Here is a 17,160-nt window from a genome sequence, read left to right on the forward strand (position 1 = left end):
CTGAAAGTAGTCCGCTAATTTTCGGATTGGTAATAAAAAACTTTTATTGAAACATGTTCCACCATACTGAATTATGGAGGTAATATTGATTCCAGCACATTATATCGTCCAGTTTTAAACTTATATTGTAACTCCTAACATATTATATTATGAAATTCAAGACCAGAGCACTTCGTTAACTCCGCCATTGCAGCACGATATATAAGTTTCTCATAGTATAAATCGTCTCCCTTGTCCCAAATGCATGCATTCCTCCGCCAATATCAACACCATCCACTGAGTCGACTCGCTCTTCCATCAACTCGGTCACTCACTCACTCCATCTCCACAATGAGCTCATCCTCCTCCTTGCTTCTTCCTTCCATTTCTCTCCATAACCGCGACCCGCTCTCCCTCTCCACCTTGAATTGCTTCGTTTCAAGCAATGGCACCCGAAGATTTAGCCCTATACATTTGGATAAGTCTAGGGTTTTCATGAGCGTTTCCGTTGGATCTCGAACTGCCGTCGATGATGCCTTGTTCGCTGACTTTAAGCCCACCAATGCTTTTCTCTTCCCTGGACAGGTCTCAATTTCTTTTGTATTCTTACATTTCTCGTACTGGATTTGATTGAGAAGAAGAAAAATGTCTGTGTTGTATAATTGCATCTACTGGTTTGAAGATTGGTTGAAAATTTGCTAGCTCTTGTGATGATTTTAGGTGCCTTTCATGCCTAATTCTGTAGTTCACTAGTCTAATTACTTGATTAGCATTTGTTGCAGAATCGAAATGATGATAATTACTCCCTCTCTTTTTTTCAACATGATAATTACTCCTTTGTCTCATATTAGCTATCGCACTTTACTTTTTAGTTTGTCCCAAAAAGAGTGACAATTTTCTATATTTAGGAACAATCGTCATTTTACCATTAATGTCTTAGACGTGTTTTAGACCCCAAGTTTCAAGAGCCTTTCTTTATTTTTTAAGTCAAACAATGTCATACAAATAGGGACGGAAACAGCACTTGATAAGTATTTCGTCTCTTCTTTATCTTACATTTCTGCTACTTGATTAGATTTTGAATGGAAAAAGGAAAGTCTATGTTGTACAATTGCTTTACTTCTTCAAGTGATTTGAAGTTAGATTGAAAGTTTGCTAGCTTTGAGATCATTTTGTGTGGAATTTATGTTAATTCTATATTCAGTTGTCTAGTCACTTGATTGGTACTTCTTGCTGATTTAAATGACGATAATTATTTGATAAATTTTCTCTCTCTTCATCTTAAATACGTTGTATAACTGCTTTGTTGCATCAACTGATTTTTGAAAATATGTTGGAAAATTTGCTTGCTTTAAATTCATTTTATGTGTGATTTGTGCTAATTCATTTTGTCTAGTTACTTGATTAGAATTCTTGCTGAATCAAAATGATCATAATCACTTGATGAGTATTTGTCCCTAAGAATGCTTGAATAATGTTTTCTTCAGCACGGTGTAATGTAACCAGAGAAAGGCAGATATTGACTGAAGCTAGGAATATTATCATGTTAGTATTTCCAGATAATATGCAGTAAATTACTGCCATCATGCTTCAACTTTGACCAGGTTCAATTACTCTGTCTACCTTCAAGCAGCTATAGTTTAAACCTATCTGCCCATTGTTAATTTAGTGGATATCGGGTCTCTGGTTAAGTAGCTCTTGGTCATTACTGTAGATGGCTAATTTCTAGAACAGTCATGTCACTAAGATCACAATTATCCGATTAGTGGAGCTTCCGTAAGTTCGTAGCAAACTATTTTATCTGCACTATATTCTGCAGGGGGCACAATCTGTTGGAATGGGTGCAGAGGCTCAGAAGGTGCCTGCTGCAGCTGAATTATACAAGAGAGCAAATGAAATTATGGGGTAAATACATTGGTTCAAGTCTCCTAAAATGCTTTAGTCAACATTCTCAGAAGGTTGCTTTATCGCATAAGTGCATCTGCAATTAATCTTTTTTTTTTTCTAAAAAAATCTTCATATTGTGTTTTTCTAATATTCAGGGTTAATGATGTATTGATTGATACAAACAACAATGACTACACCTCAGTCCCAAACAAGTCGGGAGGTCGGGGTCGACTATCCGAATCCTCATTGACCATGTTACTCAATTTAAACTCATCTCAGGCCAATATTACATAAAGTAAAAATAAAAATAAAGACAAAAAGTACTAGAAGTTCTTTATATTTTCTATGACGTATAAATCTCTAAAAGGCTAAACAATTCCTAGAAAAGCATAGGCATAAAGTAAAAGTTCTAACATAACCAAACATATTCTCAACTACAAGGTATGTCCTATATAGATCTTTTTCTTTCCTTGTGTCTTATCTTTTGGTAAGTCTGCATGGATCCCAAGAAATTATAGGTCCTTCGGTACAACTTCCTTCCAAGTGATTTTAGGTCTACCTCATACCCTTTTAACACTTCCACTCACCAAGAAATTATAGGTCCTTCGGTACAACTTTCTTCCAAGTGATTTTAGGTCTACCTCATACCCTTTTAACACTTCCACTCACCAATGATTTCACATTTACTGGACGGTGTATCTGGTGGTGACGCAGGACATGACCATACCTTGTCAAGCGACCTCTCATTTTATCCTCGATGTGTACTACTTGAACCTTCTTGAAAATGTGGTCATTTCTAACTTTCTCTAGTCTAGATGTATTCATTGATATTCAAGCATTTTATTTTAATATTCCTTTATTCTTGGTTTACAGGTTTGACCTTTTGGATATATGTATTAATGGTCCAAAAGAGAAGTTAGACTCCACTGTTTTAAGTCAGGTATTCTTTCATTAATCATTTCCTCATTTTCCTTTTGTGTTGCTCCACATATCCTGTTTGGTATTGAGGTTTTATAAAATGACTTCCTAATAGTTACAACATATTGATTCCCTAAACAATATGCTGAAAAGGAAAAGTAGAAGGCTTCTGTAATGTATGCACATTTTGCTGTTAATGCATGCCTTTGTTTTTTTGCTTTGCTCTTCTCAGAGATGATTTTATGGATCATCTTTGTGATGACAATAGGATATAACTTTAACATCAATTTTTGACTCGCTCATAACTTACTTATTCCCAGCCAGCGATCTATGTCACTAGCTTAGCTGCAGTAGAGATACTCCGTGCTCGTGAGGGCGGTCAGCAAATAATTGATTCTGTTGATGTCACATGTGGTCTAAGCTTGGGCGAATACACTGCTCTGGCGTTTGCGGGAGCTTTCAGGTTGCTACCCTGCATAACCTCATGGAAAGACATACATTAGGTGTTGCTTATGTATTAGATGTTACTTTTTATCCTTTAGTGTTTACCACTCTTTAAAAGGCATGTACTTAAATTTCATTATTGTCCCCATTAATCTATTGCCTCTGCCAGTTTCGAGGATGGGCTTAAGCTGGTCAAGCTAAGAGGAGAAGCTATGCAGGTAATGTTCAACAATCCAATGATAAAAAAAATATATATCTTGCATGGAACTCTAAAAATATCTACTCTTTCCCTTACCTTCAGGACGCTGCTGATGCTGCAAAAAGTGCAATGGTTAGTATAATTGGACTGGACTCCGAGAAGGTACAAAAACTGTGTGATGCAGCTAATGAGGAAGTTGATGAAGCAAACAAAGTTCAGATTGCAAATTTCTTGTGCACTGTGAGTTTTTTCAAATGCTCTGTAACCAGACTAAATTCCATATTTATTATACATTTTGCAATATTGCACCTGGCTAAGCATTTTCCAGTTTTGTTGTTGACATTGTATATTTTGTAGGGAAATTATGCAGTCTCCGGAGGTCTTAAAGGAGTGGAAGTGGTAGAAGCAAAAGCAAAATCATTCAAAGCTCGAATGACGGTATTTCCTATCTCCAAATCCTGTGGTTTTGGCTGCCAACTGCCAATGGTGTTCACATCTTAACGTTGGATTTTGATTGTTCCAGGTACGTCTAGCTGTTGCTGGTGCTTTCCATACAAGTTTTATGAATCCAGCTGTCTCAAGACTAGAAGCTGCTCTAGGTGCAACAGAGATCAGAACTCCCAGAATACCAGTAATATCAAATGTTGATGCGCAACCACATGCAGATCCAGACACAATTAAGAAAATATTAGCTTGCCAGGTAAGGACACAAACAGTATATCCACAGCATTAAGTTAATTAATTATGGATGGACACAATCTGCGAATGTTGATTTGCCGTGTTTGAGTTATGCAGGTGACTTCACCAGTTCAATGGGAGACCACAGTGAAAACCCTCCTAACAAAAGGGCTAAAGAAGAGCTATGAATTAGGACCTGGAAAGGTGAGACTCATAACACTCAGAAATCTTCAGTTAACTGCTATACCTGATTAGGCGACTTTGATTTAAAAATCACTATGGTCAGAGAGGCAGCTTATGGCTTTATAACCTATAGTCTCATTGCTTCAGCAAGTGCTTGTTTTGGAATCCTATGTTTCAGGTTATTGCCGGTATTGTGAAGAGGATGGACAAAGGTGCTGTGATTGAGAACATTGGCGCCTGAGCTTTGCATTAAGGACATCATCCGTGCTTATTCTTTGAGTCGAGCTTCAGTTGTTGAATGTTAATGGCAGTATGGGCTTTCGATAGATATTGATGCGGTGAAACCGTACATATTCTATGCAAGTGTTATTGTTAAATCAGTGTTTATGGTTTCCCTGGTAATTTTTCTTTCTTTCACTTAAAGTGAATCTGGGCAGAGAAGTAAGCTCAGCAGACCATGAGATAGTATTACCTTTTCCGAGTGAGAATAGAATAATTAAATTCATTGTGCTTTGTGCTGACGATTTGGAAGTTTACAAGCGCAAGATAGCTAAAACTGCATCTGAGGCAGATTGATCAAAAACTATAAGGTCCTGCTTATACTACAAATAAATTCCGCTCATCAGTGCTCCTAATTTTTTTCTATGAAAAAACATATCGAAGAACACAGGTGCTCCAATCTCCGTATATTATGTTAGGATTTTCCACTATTTTTCAATGACTTTGCAAACGATGACTAATAGTTACCAATTTATACTAAAGTAGTACTAATATTTTAAAATCTTTTTTTATAGGTTAATCTTGACAAAGATCATTCTGTTGTTTAATTGCAAGTAAAAGAAAGTTCCAAATGTTGAGAGCTGCACACAAATAGAGAATTCAATACACGAGTCAAATATTGCATCAAATGGCAATTTATCCAGCAAAAGGATGAGCAAGTGGTGGAAATCACAAAGGACTCACTGAAAAGTCGAATCAAATTAACGACAATAACTAGCACACGCAGATCAGCCGCTACAGCAAAAAGATTAAATCCGTAAAGTTGAGGAAAATTTCTTTCTTCCTAACAACTGCGTTCCAGAAACAACGAGAAGATATTGTTAATATTCCTATGAATGGATTTTAGTTTATAAAACCAAAAATGATCGACTCAAGGTTGAACAAACACCATGTTATCAGGTATACTGATTACGATCAATGTTTGTTGGTACGTTTTTCTTTATACCAATGTAATTTTGAAATGACTACTTCTTTCAATTGATATTGTCGATGTGGTTGGTTTTCTATCTGGTATCGGTGACATAGAGAGTGTTGGATGCAAGTGGAAAAAAAGGGACATCCAAGTTATAACTGATTAGTAAGCCACTTATCTCATTTGAAGGAGTGAAAACGGACTATCTATTTGTTGTTAAGCTTATCAAAGAAGATGACATACAATATCATGATCTTAGGGCTAGATTGCAGATACAATGGTTTGAAGCCAAAAAGAAAAATATCATACACATCTACAAACAAATATGCAGACTTTCTCGCAAATGAAGATCATAGACATAAACAAGATCTACTAGTATGAGAAGAGGCGAAAAAAGAGGTGGAGTTTTTGATTCTGGTAGATTTAAGCAATGTAACTTGCATAAGATTTTAATATTTCTATTTAGTATTTTCTACCGTATCAAAAAAGAAAAAAAGTAGAACTATAAATGATGATGTCCAAAATTATCATCGGCAATTATTAGGATGAGGTTGGCACTTGGTAGTAGTAAGCGGCCCCTCTCATATTACAGTGGTGAACCTATCTTAAGGTCCTTTGCCAATAATCATGCAATATTTAATGTTCAAATTAGTAAACCATATTCGTAAAACATATCCAACATATTCTTTTTGGAATTTCAAAACAGGAATAATATTTCTTATGAATTCCTTTCTTAGTGATTCAGCCTTCTATCTTACAAAAGATAAAGAGCTGCTTTATATGTCACTTCAGTAAGGTTTAGATTAGATGTTCAACTCATTTCATCAATTCGTTTCGCAATTCAAATAAATTCGTTTGCCTATTTGTTGTACGATTTTCGTTAACACTTTGATCTAAATAAAGGCCTCTTTAGTTTCTTAAATTATGTTCATTACCATGACATAGTAAAGATTCTATTAGTAGTTGTTTAAGACTGGTATGAAGATTCAAGCTGCAGCTCTTTGGATAAAGTAATGATTCATTCTACATTTAAATGTTCATATGTACACTTACATGTGTTAACGGACATTTTGTTTACTTATTAGATAGTACAGAAGATTCAACTCTTTGAAGTATACCATTTTCTTCTCCATCTCCAATTGAGATAGTGGAATCAGTACGCGTACCATCAGTTGACAGGCTTTGAGTTTGCCAGAAGTGACTTCTCATCGATCTGAATCCTGAACCGGTTGTTGAAATCCCTGGATCAGAAAGGACATCTTGAACGAGAGTTTGGCCTTCGAGCATGCTTACCACTTGAGACATTGTTGGTCTAAGTGTTGGAGATGCATTAGTGCATGAAAGTGCAACATTTAGTACCACCATTGCTTCTTGTGTTGAGTAGTTGGAACATAAGTCTGGATCAACCAATTCCAATATACTCCCGCGCTCTTGCATAACATAAGCCTAACCCAAACAGATCAAAATAAATAACAGTTAATGTACTGGGAAAATATGACATGCTAAGCAAATTTTGAGAAGTTCTTTGATTCTGAACGTTCAAGTTGATGTAGGGAACAATAATAATATGCCATTACTCAGTTTTAATTAAGTTGAAAGTAGAAGGGGAAGTCCTTTTTAAGGATGATGGAAGCAAAAATACTCAATCTTAAGAGGGAAAATACAGTTACCCAATCAAGAAGATAAACACAATCTTCCGCTGGCCTATAATTTGTATTGCTTTTCCCACTAACAATCTCCAATGCAACAACTCCATAGCTGTAAATATCTGCTTTACTAGTTAAGTAGCCGCGCATTGCATATTCTGGAGCCATGTAACCCCTGTATCATCAAATAACCGAAGAAGTTACAACACATCAGATCTTGGTTTCCTTGCCATTAATATAGTTACTTGCTAATTTACAGAGAATTCTGACATTAAACAATCTCCTCAGTTCTTAATATTTGAAGTAGCAATAAGATAGCTAGTGTTTTTTTAAGTTCACTAATAGCTCTTTTGAAATCCAAAATGGGAATTACAATTAAAGTAAGTAGGATGTCATGGTGCTAAAAATTAGTAAACCAAGGAGTTACATGGCAGGGAAAGAGAGGTGGAGGTATATGATATAATGGCGGTTTAATATCTAGAAAAAAGCTATATTTCTCTAGGTAACTAATAAGTTTTTGGCTTTCTTTGCTTTTTAGGAGATTATACCTGCAAAAATGTTGTGTGATGAGAACAGTACCATGATTTTTTCAAAATACATGAGAGGATTAAATGTCAAACCATTTTCTCTGAATCGTATCAACCAAAGGTCGTTCTAATGGTATTGGAACAAGAGGAACTAGTTTCATCATACTTACACAGTTCCTGCAATCCGCGTACTAATATGGGTATTATCATCCTCATGTAGCTTTGCCAAGCCAAAATCGGATATTTTAGGATTGAAGTCCTTGTCAAGCAAAATATTACTGGTCTTGATATCTCTGTGGACTATCTTCATGCTTGACTCCTCGTGAAGGTATGCTAAACCTCTTGCAATTCCTAGGCAAATTTTCCTTCGTGTCGGCCAGTCTAATTTCATTTTGCAGATTGGGCCTTTGCCTAATGTAAGAGAAAGAAAAATAAGAATAAATCAGCTCAGTAAGATAAACAATGTCAAGTGCATAAGCAGCAGACATGTTTTTGTTTGTGAGAGTAAGGAAGTATTTACCAAAAAGAGCACGAGATACACAGTTATTTTCCATGTACTCGTACACTAGCAATAGTTGATTTCCTTGAATGCAACATCCATAAAGCTTCACGAGATTCGGATGTTGTACTGCAGATATCATGCCTACTTCATTCAAAAATTCTCTAGTTCCTTGTTTTGACTTTGAAGAAAGTTGCTTCACTGCGATTACTGTTCCATCAGATAATAGACCCTGTATAAAAGAATCATGATTCAAAACTCAGTTCACAGTTGAGCAGCTTATGGTCAACTTAAGCTAGCAAGATGACTATAGATAGATGACAAATTGACAATAAGCTGTGACATGCTAAGTTACTGGAGATAGTACACCTTGGTTGATCTAATATGCTGTGGGAGAGATGATTACCTTATAAACTGAGCCAAAACCACCTTCCCCTATCTTGTTTTCTGGGTCAAAATTCTTTGTCGCGGCTTTAATCTGTCTGAGAGTAAATAGTCCAGCTTGTAGATCCAGTCCTTGAAGTTCTGTTCAAAGAGGAAAAGTATCTCAGTGGGAGCTAATGGCTATAACACTACTGCGTTTCTTTCGAGGTTCATATAGGACCTGGTCAAGTTCTTCAGACCATTAATGATTTTGAAAGCCTAAATTGATTGATGAGATGAACGAGTCAAAAGAATGTAAAGAATAACTTCAAGTATATAAGGTGATATACTTTGGTAAGAAGTAAAATAATAGCTAGAACTATTCATATAGCTTAGCGTTTAACTTAAGATATTGTACAAAAGCATTATATTCTTTGTTGTGTGTGCCAGTAGGTGCATGTCTGGGTGTCTAGCCATCACATGTACCCATCCATATTTATTTTGGTTGTGTACCCAAGAACAGCCAATTGTAGTTGGAAAGTATCTGGAAACAAGATAAACAACCACTGAACTCAAAATCATTTCATAAACAAAGTTAACAGGATTATGGTCAAATTATCAAAGGAGGAGAACGGAGGAGAGTTGCGGTAGGTTAACAGTCTATAAAAGAAGGTTGTAGTCAAATGATTTAATATGAATGACATGCCCGGTACAAAGAAGACCAAAGAAGATTTTTGTTAACCCTCCAATAGGAAGGTCAAATAAAACGGGATGTAAATGATATTATGGTAGAACTTTCAAAAGTAAAATTCCAATAGTTATTTACCTTTATCAGCAGATACTTTTTCTCCAAGACAACCTCTCTTATATAAGATACCAATGATCAGAAGGAAAACAAACACCGATCCAGCTATTGCCCCGGCCAATATGCCAACATGAATTTTACTCCGTTGAGCGGCAGGCAAAGGAGGTGTAAAATCTGCATGGAGAAGGAAAAAGAATGTGACATCTCAAGACTTTTGATAATTTTGGCAAGCCAGTCTGACTTGCATATGCAATTTGAAACACTTTTCTAGTAAATCGTAGTATAAATCCGGATGCTTCCACTACCAAACAAGATTAAGGAACTGAATTGGGGACGTATAAGAGGCCCCCTCACTGTACTCAAAATGCATCATGCAAACTAAGGGTATATGACAACCTTTTTTAGGTTCCAGTGTAAATACACTAACATATGACAATTAGATGGTTACAGACCCTTAAAATGATAAGCCTTGTGCTCTCTAATAACAAAGCACATAACAACCTGAAATTTTACCAGTGTGTGAATTGGTTATTCCATTCAAAACAACCTAAAAACCTTTTATAAGCCTTGATATATGCCCCCTATGGCATTCAGTAAATAGGATTCATATATGCAACTATGAGTAAGATAACTGTAAACTTGAAGAGAGTAAAGGTACATACTAGGATCCACTGATATAGCAGAAATTAGAGGACCATAAACCCCTCTAACGGGAATTCCTGTAGTCCCCTTTCCTGCCCAGTAAAAATGGATCTTCAGCGTGTGGCTTGTCACAGCTGCAGTGAAAGTTTTCACAATGGGCTGCCCCGGCCCACCAGCTTCTTTTGCAATGTTAAAATCCTTCAACACCAAATTTTCCTGTCTCAAGAAGACAGAATAAATACACTGGTAACAGCAAACATGAAATTCATACTCATTCTTTTTCCCGTCTATGAAATTTACCTGCAAGTACACATCAAATATCCGTTCTCCAAGACTGTTGAATGAAGTGTCATTTGTGAATATTATCTCCGCAAAATGGAGCTTGACAGTATAGTTTCCATTCATTAGACACTGTCCATAATATGTGAGGGAGAGGGGAGATGCACGTGCAGTTTTGTATAGTTCAACTTCTGGAGCCTTGACATTAAGCAGGGCAGAGACATTGGTATCGATATAGACATCAGAATCAACGTCATTGTCCATGAAATTTCCTGTGCTGCTAAATGCCCAGTTATGTCTTGAATAATACATAGAAGCACCTCTGGCTTCTAAATCAGCTTCATATGTTTTGCGGCTTGTACCATTCTTGATCGATACTTCCTTGCCTCCACAATTGATGTACAAAGAATACTGTTCTGCTCACCAGTAAACAATGGAATTCTTAATGAAAGTTCAGCAGAAAATCATATGGACAGATCAGAAGACAGTAATACGGTTATTGGATTCTCAGTATTAGAATTCCTGAATTTATGTTACTGGATATCGCTATGATTAGTTCCCTTATTTTTTCATATGCCTAAGTAGATAAATTGTAAGCAAATGGAAAGTTATTATACATAGATCTTTTTCAATTCAGAAAAGAAGATACTTCTCTATCGATCCAACAGCCATAAGCTTTCGTCTTTCAGCATGCTAGTCAAATTTGTGTAAAACTCATAAATGACAATGTTGTTTCACTTTTGTATTTTCTACCAACAGCTGACCTCACACTACAAGTCCACCTATTTATCTGACAGGAGACAAAGGTTTTGTTCTGCTATCAATCAGGTAATGAACTCGTAAAACTCTACTTACGCTTATTTGTTGGTTCTGAACAAGGGAAATCATGCTTCAGGCAAGGATGAACTTTGTTTCTGTTATACAGAAGACACAACAAAAAAGTCGTTAGTGTGCTTAGAAAAGTTCTATATCATATAGCAAATGTTATAGGAAAACTCGAGAAAACAATAGTTTCCTCTGAAGGATCACTGCAACAGAAAAATGAGACATAGGCACATTGGTCTTACGATTCTTGTCCCAACGCAGAATAGCTCTCCACCAAGTTTCTGGATAAATTGTTTTATTGTTAGAAATTACTGCAAACAAATAAGTCAGATGAAGAATAACCAATTTTATCAGATAACTTACACGCTTCCACGCGGGCATTCAATAGGTGCTGTGGTTTCCCATGTAAAATTGTTATACGAAACGTCTCTGTGAGGCAAACAAACGACCAAATTAAAACGAAAGTTTAGGAAGTCGACAATAATAACAATAATAACAATAATAACCTCTTCCTCGATCGGTTTTGAAGCTTGGCAATAATCTATTCTATCTTTTATTTTTTTTTGCGGTTCTTCTTTGGCAATGATATACTCAATATAAGCCACTATTTGCACAAAAGGGATGCAGGTCATAAACAAATTTTTATTCAGCAATTGCCAACTGATTGCAAGTTTATAGGAATTAAGTTGAGAAAACAGCATACACATTCTTATTTCTTGATAATATCCACTCAGGAACAGGTCCAGTAAGTTTGTTTCCTGTCAAATACCTGCAAAGTACCAGAAGAATAAAAGAAGAGAAAAATGTAAGAATTACATTGATAAGCATATGGCTAGAAAGAAACAAGGATATCTGAAGAATATCCACTTACATAAAATCTACTTTGGATAGGTGTAGAAAAGATGACGGGATCTCACCAGACAAGCTGTTAAAACTAAGGTCCCTAAATTCACAAAGCAAATAATAGTAAGTTCCATTGCAAAACAAATCTCAGCTGAAAATTTTCATAATCATAACGAATGTGTATATAGCATGAAAACAGATAGACATTTTTCTTTCCCTGAAGATACAAATCAAAAGATACTGTCAGAGTTAAATTAAAAGGCCACAGTCATTATTTTGTGCACCTCATTCAATTTTTGTAAGACTTTCATGGAACAAAATATAGAATAACTCATCGGTTCAAAGGAGGAAAAGATACTTCCTTCATTTCAGATGTATAATCATCAATAGAAAAGTTGTCAGTGTAACAATATCCTAATAGTTAGACATTCAAGATACTCCGCTACCCCAGTCCATTTCCTGGAAAATATCATCTTTGATTGCCGTTATTAATTTTTGACTAATCACAACATGTTTCCTCCATACACAGAACAGTGAGGTTTGGTATCTTCAGCATTTGCCTCTTCAGGGCACTGCCAGAAAGAACCCCCTTCCCCAAAGTAAAGGTTTCAATAAACAGGAGAACTCAATCGAAAAAGAATTATTGAAATTCTTAAAACTTACAGTGTCTTTAATTTCTTCATGTCCCCTATATATTCAGGAATCTCACCATGAATTAAGCACTTCCTTAGTATTCTGCATTGCGCAAGAGCAATTAAGAATCTTTGATCGAAAATCTTTCCAAATTCTTGAAATGGAATGCCCTCCAATCAGTCCATTAGAGGAAGAGGAAGTAAAGAAACTCACAGTACTTTCATGGATTCTAGATTATCTAATGGTGGAAAACCAGATTTTCCACTTTTTAGGTCACTGATCCTTCTAAAATTCATCACAGAAAAAAAGAATTAGTTAGTTTACTTCTTAAAGAAACCACAGCTGAACAGGAGTTTCACATTGACTTACAAATCAATTAAGCTTGTAAGGGAAGATATAGCAGAAGGGATAGGACCCTCAAGAGAACAGCCTTGTATATGCCTGCAAAAATTAGAGTAACATTGAAGGTTCATGAGATCAAAGCAACAACTGAAATATGCAGGAAAATTTGGAGTTTTGCCTTCTAATATTCTTGAGAAACTAGAAACTAGAGTTCATCTACTGAGTAGTAGGGGAAAAAGAAAGCTTACAGTTTCTCAATTTTTGTCCAGTTGCTGATAAATTTTGGTATCTTTCCAGTAAAATTGTTGTCACTTATCCTCCTAATATCGCCAAACAACATGGCATATTATGAGTTAGTTGTAGAATTTGATTACAAAGGAACAAATAGCAGAACAAAAATAGTTATAAAATGAAATGTCAACTTAAGATCCTCAAGGATATTGTAGCAGAATCAGTGGAAGAAATAGACAGTTAGTAATAGAAGCTAGTGCTATAACCGCAATCAAAAGAAAACTCAAAAAGAAGAAAGTTAATTATGTGATCATTCATCACAAAGGAAAGAAAGAATGAGCAAAATGAGAGAGAATTTGAACTGTGAACTCACAAATCAGTTAAGTTGGTTAGCTTGGCTAATGTGGGTGGCAAAGCTCCGGTGAATTCATTCGAGGACAACACGCTGAAAATTAAGGCAGAGATGCATTAATAAAACGTGAAAATGACTAAAGAAATCCAGATCGAAAAAAAGAACATGCATAAATATAATAGGAGAAAAAAAGAATTTACAGCTTTTCCATATGAACCAAATTGCCAATTTCTGGAGGAATTGATCCTGAAAATCTGTTTCCTTCAATGCTCCTGTATTGACAATCATAGAAGAAGTATTTTAACTCTCACAGAACCCAATACAGGTGATCATAATTTCTTTGTCTGAGCAGCAGTTTGCTTTTGAAATAAATGTTGGGATCTAAATAACACGGTGCATGCGGAAGCTAACATGATGCATGCAAAGAAAAATATACTAAACTAGGCATAATAGTTTATTATGGTTTGGTTAATCGACCTACATATAATTTATTATTAGAAGATTTATTCCTCGTTCAAAAAAGAGAGTCGTAATAGGTAAGAAATTCAGGGCAAAACCCTACCAGTAAAATGCTTTAGGAAAAGGATAATAAAAAAAATGTACACATAGAGACATGATTTATAGGGATTTTTTTCCCTACACGCCACAATATGATTCTCAATTCAGTATCACAGTGTAGTGTAATATGCTCAATCAAGAAATCACCAGACTGAAATGGTAAAGGATTTAAGTCACAGACAGTGCAAAGATTTGTTTTATATTGTCAGTGTAATTTAACCTATAATGCCAGGTTAAGTTACCATTTTGACCAGGTTGGTGCTTATCATAGAAATTTACTTGTAATTACCTTATACATGACCTAATTGTATAAATATTATATAAAGTCAGTGAAGAGAACTTAAACTCTATGGTGAAAACAGATTGAAATAACACATTTCAGCACAAACTAAATGCAACAGTATAAATGACTAGTAGGAATCATAAAAAGAATTGATCTTACAGGTTCCTAAGCGTAGGGATTTTGGTGAGAACTTTTGGAAATGGACCAGACAAGTGGTTTCCCATAACAGAGCTGCAAATTTAAATAACAAGTGTTTACATGCCAAATAGCATATTCTAAACCAGAATAGAAAAATTAAGCAGTAATGAAAATATTTAAGGTGAGAAATAGTTAATACAGGCCAAGCAAGCGCAGTGACGCCCACTGAGACGGTATTGAACCATTGAGATAATTACGGCTGAGGTCCCTGCATAATCATCATTTTGTTGGATTAGTGCAGATTCTAAGTTTTAAACATTTAAATATATATCAAAGGATAAAGTCTATTAAGTAATGTTGTAACGAGGACTTACAATTGCTTAAGATGGCGAAGTTGGGCGAATTCTGGTGGAACATTTGCTGAAATATTCTGTGCTTTCAGAGCTCTGTGGCATATAAAATTTGGTGTTTAGCTAATTGCGACTAGTGGCGTTGCATTAAATTTGCATGTAAGTTCAACATAGATGGGCTAAATGAAATTTTACATAACTTAATCGAGACAAAGACGAAGTATACAATGTTGTTTATTTGGTAGGTTTTTGAGAAAGTTCAACTTCAATACACTAGGGGGGTCGTTTGGGATAAACTTGCATGGGCTTAGATATCTCATGTAATTATCTACGCCTTCCATATTGGATAGTTAATCTCGTCATTTTAGTGTAAAATTTATCATGAAATTAATTAATACCTATGACCAAACATAAAATAAATACAATTATAAATTTTATCCTCGAATTATTATACTAATCCGTTGTACCAAACTACCAGTGTCGTCCATAATAATGAAATTGGTAATCTGAATTACAAAACTTGGAACTCTAAATAATTTTTATAAGTTAATTTTTTTCTCGAAATAGTATTTTTTTAATACACTTATTGGAAAAATTGAAATATCTCTAAGTTTTTGAAAACTTTACTAAGACAATGCTACTTAAGCTCATGGGTCCACTGACACCTCATTACAAGCTGGAGTGGACAGCCAAATAAGACGTTGACTCAATTTTCAGTGAACCATAGAAGTAAGTGTTACTTAAAGTGAACACATTCATTTCATTTCCCACTCGCAAAAGGTGAGCCCCTGTAGAATTAGCAGGATCAAAACAAATGTACAGATTCAATCAAAGTCTCAACCTTTCAAACTTGAAATCAAGAACAACTCCCTTAACCTCAATCTTCTCATTTTGCCAACAAATAAAAAACTGCAAATTTTATTATTAACAAAGAAAGACAGTCTGTATCCGGTGTTCATGCAGTATTTGAGGAAGGGCCGCATCCAAGAGAGTGTAATGATAGTCAGCCTACCCTAATACAAGCCTCAATGATTGACTATATGGCTCAAACCCGTGATATATGTCACGTGAAGATAACTTTGCTGTTGCTCCGAGACTCCCTTCCCGCAGATTATATTATGTTTGTTCAAAAACAAATTAAATAGAGGGGATGTTATACATACATGGAGGTAATATGACAGGTCGAATTGTTGTTAAAAGAGCAATCACAAGCAACAGAACTCTCAAGTCCTTTAACAGTAACTGCAACACTCCAATTCCCTTCTCCACTGCAAGGATCCTTGTCAAAATCCCAATCTCTTTTCCCAAGCTTTTTGGCTATCTCTTTCAATGCTTTCACTGCATATATATAGCCAAAAATGAACCCAAGGGGAATTGAAAAACCAGATAATATTTTACAAAGTAGGAATATATATGTGTAGACAATAATTAAACAAGTTTATAATTACCTTCTGCTGGATGGAGCTTGGACTTGGAATTACTGGCTGCTAAACAGTGAACTGTGAAGAAAACTAGGAAAAAAGAAGAAGAGAATATAGATTTAAGAAGCATTATGCTCATTTTCTAGCTACCTATAATTAAATTGTAAGCAATACGAAATACTTGAGAATTTCAGTACTCCAAGGGACAAGAAAAAAGAAGATTGGGTGAAAGTTCATTTTATAAGAGTGAAGTGCTGATGAGGTGGGGGCATTATATATATGTAGGAGATAAGAGAATTAATTTGAACAAAGAGGGGATTGGTTGGTAGTGACAATTGCGACACCCCTTTCTTGGATCTTTTTATTACTCTAGTATATTGTAAATTCTTTAAGATTAATTTTCTCTTAATTATTTTTGTGGTGTTTTTAATATTTTAATCAGATTCTTGAAACACTGTATACTAAATTTCTCCCATTCGGTACTGTCACTTGGCGCGTTTTGATTGAATAGTGAACTCATTTCACCGACCAATTTAACCTTTTAGTGCAAACTGAAACAAACTCCACATTTACTCTACCTTATTTTTCTTTTTCTTTACTTGTTAAAATAACTTTCTTTTCCAAAATTATAAAATTTACTCATATTATATTTTGTAAAAAGTTATATAAAACTATTATTATATTTAGTTTATATTTTTTGTATTTTATTCTAAAAAATTCAATAATAGTACTTAGCACATAATTAAGACCTAATATCTTCATATTAAACACTGAATAATTCTTCTATTTTACTATTTCAAGTATCTGTCTAGACCAGAATTGAGATGTTAAATTAGACACGATTCAGGAAACGGTTAGTACTTTCAGATAATGATTTCCTTAAAAGATAAAAGAAGAGATTGCTTGCCACTAAGGAATCAATACAAATGTAGCATACACACTA

At 35.1% G+C, this 17,160-nt stretch overlaps 2 protein-coding genes across 2 annotated transcripts; one reads left to right on the forward strand and one right to left on the reverse strand.

Moving 5' to 3' along the window:
• Positions 1-115: 115 nt before the first annotated feature.
• On the forward strand, positions 116-4,871 carry LOC107822543 (uncharacterized). The gene is made up of 10 exons (XM_016649124.2): positions 116-564; positions 1,799-1,884; positions 2,740-2,806; positions 3,105-3,247; positions 3,398-3,446; positions 3,530-3,667; positions 3,785-3,865; positions 3,951-4,127; positions 4,223-4,309; positions 4,467-4,871. Exons 1-10 carry the CDS (start codon positions 241-243, stop codon positions 4,527-4,529), a joined length of 1,215 nt encoding a protein of 404 aa, XP_016504610.1. The 5' UTR covers positions 116-240; the 3' UTR covers positions 4,530-4,871.
• Positions 4,872-6,480: 1,609 nt separating this feature from the next.
• LOC107822449 (putative LRR receptor-like serine/threonine-protein kinase At1g07650) lies at positions 6,481-16,550 on the reverse strand. Its single transcript, XM_016649031.2, has 24 exons — positions 16,245-16,550; positions 15,960-16,134; positions 14,821-14,892; positions 14,646-14,714; positions 14,468-14,539; positions 13,668-13,739; positions 13,489-13,560; positions 13,133-13,204; positions 12,912-12,983; positions 12,756-12,827; positions 12,573-12,644; positions 11,938-12,009; positions 11,770-11,835; positions 11,430-11,495; positions 11,309-11,347; positions 11,097-11,155; positions 10,263-10,657; positions 9,983-10,178; positions 9,342-9,494; positions 8,559-8,677; positions 8,174-8,384; positions 7,824-8,064; positions 7,151-7,301; positions 6,481-6,926 (listed from the first exon to the last, which is right to left on the reverse strand). Exons 1-24 carry the CDS (start codon positions 16,354-16,356, stop codon positions 6,555-6,557), a joined length of 3,072 nt encoding a protein of 1,023 aa, XP_016504517.1. The 5' UTR covers positions 16,357-16,550; the 3' UTR covers positions 6,481-6,554.
• Between the last annotated feature and the right edge of the window lie 610 nt (positions 16,551-17,160).

Source organism: Nicotiana tabacum, chromosome 2, assembly GCF_000715075.1.
Source record: "Nicotiana tabacum cultivar K326 chromosome 2, ASM71507v2, whole genome shotgun sequence".
NCBI classification, from domain to species: Eukaryota; Viridiplantae; Streptophyta; class Magnoliopsida; order Solanales; family Solanaceae; genus Nicotiana; species Nicotiana tabacum.

Excerpts from the sequence above, each read along its gene's own strand:
- LOC107822543 (XM_016649124.2), top strand. The coding sequence starts at position 241 with ATGCATGCATTCCTCCGCCAATATCAACACCATCCACTGAGTCGACTC. Across the intron at positions 2,807-3,104 it reads ACTCCACTGTTTTAAGTCAG|CCAGCGATCTATGTCACTAG; the intron begins GTATTCTTTCAT and ends ACTTATTCCCAG. Across the intron at positions 3,866-3,950 it reads CATTCAAAGCTCGAATGACG|GTACGTCTAGCTGTTGCTGG; the intron begins GTATTTCCTATC and ends TGATTGTTCCAG.
- LOC107822449 (XM_016649031.2), bottom strand. The coding sequence starts at position 16,356 with ATGAGCATAATGCTTCTTAAATCTATATTCTCTTCTTCTTTTTTCCTA. Across the intron at positions 16,135-16,244 it reads CAAGCTCCATCCAGCAGAAG|TGAAAGCATTGAAAGAGATA; the intron begins GTAATTATAAAC and ends ATATATATGCAG. Across the intron at positions 14,540-14,645 it reads TCACTGCGCTTGCTTGGCCT|CTCTGTTATGGGAAACCACT; the intron begins GTATTAACTATT and ends TTAAATTTGCAG.